Source organism: Nanorana parkeri, unplaced genomic scaffold (genome assembly GCF_000935625.1).
Source record: "Nanorana parkeri isolate BGI_ZX_2015 unplaced genomic scaffold, ASM93562v1 scaffold143, whole genome shotgun sequence".
Taxonomy (NCBI): Eukaryota; Metazoa; Chordata; class Amphibia; order Anura; family Dicroglossidae; genus Nanorana; species Nanorana parkeri.
Window position 1 is genome coordinate 1,589,057 of NW_017306411.1, and position 4,918 is coordinate 1,593,974.

Consider the following 4,918-nt stretch of genomic DNA (forward strand, 5'->3'; position numbering starts at 1 on the left):
ACACGAAGACATCTGCAAAAGGTAGGTAAAAATATTTTTTTTTTTGGTTGGATCAAAAAGAGCGCTGAGTTAGGCTTTAACCCCTTCGTGACTGACGACGTACAGTGTACGTCGCCAGCATCGGGGCTGTTTAAACTTGTAGAGCCGACTGTCGGCTTTACAACAGAAGCGATCCTGGCGACTTACCTGTCGCCAGATCGCTTCTGCGTCCCGAAGAAGGGGCCGCCCCCCCCCCGCCGGACACCCCCGCCGTGCTTCCCGGGCTCCGTTGCCCCTCCTACGGGCCCGGGACCGGCGATCTTTGTGTCCGCGGGGAGCTGGGGAGGAGGTCGACGAACTTCCGTTCATCGATCCCCTCCCCGTTCTATGGGACCGGGAGCGATGCAGATTGCATCACTTCCGGTCCCTGGGCTGTCAGTTCTGGGCTCCTGCAGCCCAGCTATAAGCTATTGAAGTGCGATCTGCACTTCAATAGCTTATTTCCAGTGTAAAGGTGACACTGGGGGTCTTTTGGACCCCCAGTATCACCTTAAAGAGTACCTGTCACCACCATCTGCTATCACATGGGGGGCTTGTAAGCCCCCCTATGTGATAGCAGTCAAAGTAAAAACAAAAAAAGTTTTTAAAATTAAATAAAATCTAATAATAATTTAAAAAAATGTAAAAGTCCCCCGCCCCCTTGAGCACGCGCGTCGCCATGTAAACACGCGTCGTGTGCGCCTACGTATGAAACCGACGAACTCGCTACACATGTTGGGTATCGCCGCGCACGCCGGAGTGAGAGCAATAATTCTAGGGCCAGTATTTTGGGGTATCTCTAAATTGATGACCTGTGGGGGCTTTTAAAGCGTCTATGGACTTTTTGGGGTACTGCAGTTTTTCGTCGTTTCATGGACGCACGCAATTTGTAACCTGGGCATGTTGCGTATCGTTTTACTCGTTGTAGACTCATCTTTTATATTTCATTAAAAAAATGGGTATTTTGTTGTGTTTTGGGGCATTTTATTACATTTTTAACTAAATGTTGGGGTTTAATAAGGAGTTGCGCTAATATTGCGCAACATAAAAATTTGCAACTACCCCCATTTTATTATATAGGGTCTTGGCATTCAGAAAATATATAATGTTTGGGGGTTTTAAGTCATTTTCAGGCCTAAAATGTGGAATATAACATGGGTGCAAAAAAATGAAAAAAAGGCCTCAGTAATGAAGGGGTTAATACTCAAATAATTCCACTATGTGAACTGAACAATATGTGCTCTGCTGACTGAGCTGTGAATAAGTTGATGGACTTTGAATTCTCCTTAGTGACTACAAGAATGTTAATATATGTGAGGAAATGAATTAAGGTAGAGCAAGACAAATATAAATACACATGATATAAAATGTGTATGTAACAAATGAGAATAAGCTGTGCTAGTAATGTTTGTTGGAGAACCAATATGTAATTTTGTGACATATTGTAAGGCTGTAAATGGGCAGAAAAGATATGATCATAATCAACATTTCCACAATTTGTTTGGGACTTTCAAGGCACACACAATTGTGATCTGCTTTTTAAAAGAAATTAAAAAAAATAATTTTATTAAAAACTTTAAAATATCAGTACAGTTATACATTCAATCCCTTATTCCACCCCTATCATATAATTAATAATATCATATTGTTGCATTTCACATATCTCAGTACGAATAGGGGAGGCAGAGAAAAAAGTCCAACATGTTTCAGAAACAGGTTAACTTCTTCAGGGACAATGTGAACATATGAACGCCCTCTCCTGATTTCCTTATCAAGTAAAACAAAATCAGTAGCTTATGTGTGCCACCATATGACCTCTTTTAAAACGTGCAAAGGTCCTAGAAGATTCTTTGGGAAAAGGGTGACCCATCTAGATTTTAGATCATACCTATCATTACTCAGGAGAAGAATCATATACTTCAACCATTGGCGGTCTATATCAAAGTGGGAGGAACATAGTTTTATAAGATCACAAAGGATTGCCCTCATCATCCCATACAGCTGTATTTATAAATGATGGTCATCCCTAGCTTGATCATTGTACATTCTCAGGTCAGGTTCCAAGGCTATCTTTGCTTAACCATGAATGTTTCATTTCATGACTCCTCTCCTCATGGCCACAAGAAGGCTGCCATGGCCTCTCAGGACTCCTCCCCTTGAGGAGAAGAGTAATTAGAGAAAAGAGTGAGACAGTGATCAAGCTAGGGAGGACGATCATTTAAAAATACTGTTGTATGGGATGATGGGGACAATTGTTTGTGATCTTATAAAACTTATGTTCCTCCCCTATTGCTATAGACTAAAATGCTTGAAGGATGTGGTTCCTCTCTCTGTGCCTCTCCTACCTCTGTGTATTGCTAGATATGATCTAAAATCTAGATGGACACCTCACGGTTTTAAAAGAGGTTGTATGGTGGCACGCATAAGCAATTGATTTTGTTTTACTTCATTAGGAAATCTAGTAATATCGTTCAAATGTCCACCTTGCATTCACAACATATTAAGTATATGATCATACACTGAGGAACATGGTGAAGGGCTCTCTTCCAGTGTATTCATGTACCTATGGTTTCCTCTTAAAGTGACACTAAACTCATCAGTAAAATCTTAAAAGTGCATTTGAGTACCCTACCTAGTAACATAAATGTATCTTATTTGTGTATCACTCGGCTGTAGATCCTCAAATCATCTCTGAATGAGACTACAATCTCGCATTTAGTCTACTAATTTGTATTGACGTTGTAGTTCATCACAGGAGTGAGCTTGGAGCGTTGGCTACTTTAGTACACACACAGGGACCATGGGAAACAAAAGTAGCCACCCTCCAGAAGGAAGGACAGTGTCAGCATCAATTCAGAGATGATTTGAGGATCTACAGCCGAGTGATACACACATAAGATACATTTATGTCAATAGTTAGGGTGCTTGAATGTATTTTCAAGCTTCAGCTACAGAGTTTAGTGTCACTTTAAAGTCAGTCCATTTCCCATATCATCTCGGACTCTGACTGGGCCAAAATAATGTATGTACTCCAATGAAGGCAGTAAGCTAGCCATCTTCACTTAACCCTCCTTATATTATACTTTGGATTTATGTTTTATAAAAGCTGTACTGTCCTCACATAAGGAGCCCTGTATATTTCCTATATCCCAGTACTGTCCTTACATAAGGAGTCCTGTATATTTCTTATATCACAGACTGTCCTCACATAAGGTGCCCTGTATATTTCCTATATCCCAGACTGTCCTCACATAAGGTGCCCTGTATATTTCTAATTTCCCAGACTGTCCTCACATAAGGAGTCCTGTATATTTCCTATATCCCAGACTGTCCTCACATAAGGAGCCCTGCACATTTCTTATATCCAGGACCGTTCTTATACAAGATGTCCTTCCAATTTCTTATATCCAGAACGATCCATATATAAGAAGCCCTGTACATTTCCTGTCCTCACATAAGGAGCCTTGTTAATTTCTTATATCCTGGACAGTCCTCACATAAAAAGCCCTATTCATTTCTTATATCCAGGACTGTCCATATATAAGGAGTTCTGTACATTTCTTATATCCAAGACTGCCCTACCATCAGAAGTCCTGCTCATTCCTTATGTCCAGGACTGTCCTTATATAAGAAGTCCTGCTCATTCCTTATACCCAGGACTGTCCTTGTATAAGTAACCCTGCTCATTTGCTATATCCAGAACTGTCCTTATATAAGAAGTCGTGCTCGTCCCTTATATCCAGGACTGTCCTTATATAAGGAGTCTTGGTCATTTCTTATACCCAGGACTGTCCTTGTATAAGGAGCCCTGTACATTTCTTATACCTAGGACTGTCCTTATATAAGGAGTCCTGCACTGCACATTTCTTATATCCAGGACTGTCCTTATATTAGGAGCCCTGCTCATTTCTTATACCAAGAATGTTCTTATTTTAATGGTCCTGCACAATTCTTATACCAGTACTGTACTTGTGTTAGGAGTCCAGTATTGCCCTTCAGCTCATTCATCCAGCAGTAGAAGGCACACACGTCTGCCTGGGAGGAGGACACCGGGCTGTGTCAGTAGGCGGCTCCTGTGTTCAGCACCTGTTCGGAGTATGAGGCTGGGGACACAGGAAGTCATTGAATTGTATCCTCAGCTGAATCAGTGACACTGACTGCAGAGCCCGAGCCAGTAATGCACATGGTGTCTCCATAGAGGGCATACACGGGGATATCCACAACTACCATGGTACATCTCTCAGCCAGGACCGGACTGTGCTATTTACTGCTCTTTCTACTCACACTCACTCCAGCACAAAGTTCAGCCCCTGGCTCCAGCAATACCGGGGCGCCAGCTACTACCCACCATGGGGTCACCCCTGCAGAAACACGGCTGCCAGTCTTTACCCTGGATTACCCCCATGTTCAGATCCCCTTTGAGATCACACTTTGGATCTTGCTGGCTTCCTTGGCAAAGATCGGTAAGTAGATCCAGTTTTTCTGCTCTCTTTGTAGACAGCCAGGTAAAGAGATCAGAATATTAATATTATAATAATATAATCTGCACCATGTAAGGGGTTCCATCGATACATGATCATTTTTTTTTTATGGGCTGTCATTCCAACTGACCGAATCTATCCACATAAAATACTTGAGTTTTATATGGAGTTTGAATAGTTGTTTTTGAAGAGAGAGAGATCATTGGGGACAATGAAATGTACGATCTGTTGTGTATTGTTATGTATATGATCAGAGTTAGATAAACACACAGATTTTGATCTGTGTTCTATTACAATCGTTGTGTCTCTCTGTATCCATGCTGCAATAGAATGATGAACGTTTCCTGTACCTGCAGGCATCAGTTCAGTACAGTGGCGGAACTAGGGAACAAAGGGCCCTGGTGCAAGATTTTTTTTTG

General features: G+C 41.7%; 1 protein-coding gene across 1 annotated transcript in view; it reads left to right on the forward strand.

Moving 5' to 3' along the window:
• The first annotated feature begins 4,246 nt into the window (after window positions 1-4,246).
• LOC108785114 (sodium/hydrogen exchanger 2-like) overlaps window positions 4,247-4,918 on the forward strand; it is a 73,545-nt gene continuing 72,873 nt past the window's right edge. The window contains exon 1 of the mRNA XM_018554122.1: window positions 4,247-4,481. Coding sequence (XP_018409624.1) covers window positions 4,247-4,481 — 235 coding nt within the window. The remainder of the gene's footprint in view (window positions 4,482-4,918) is intronic.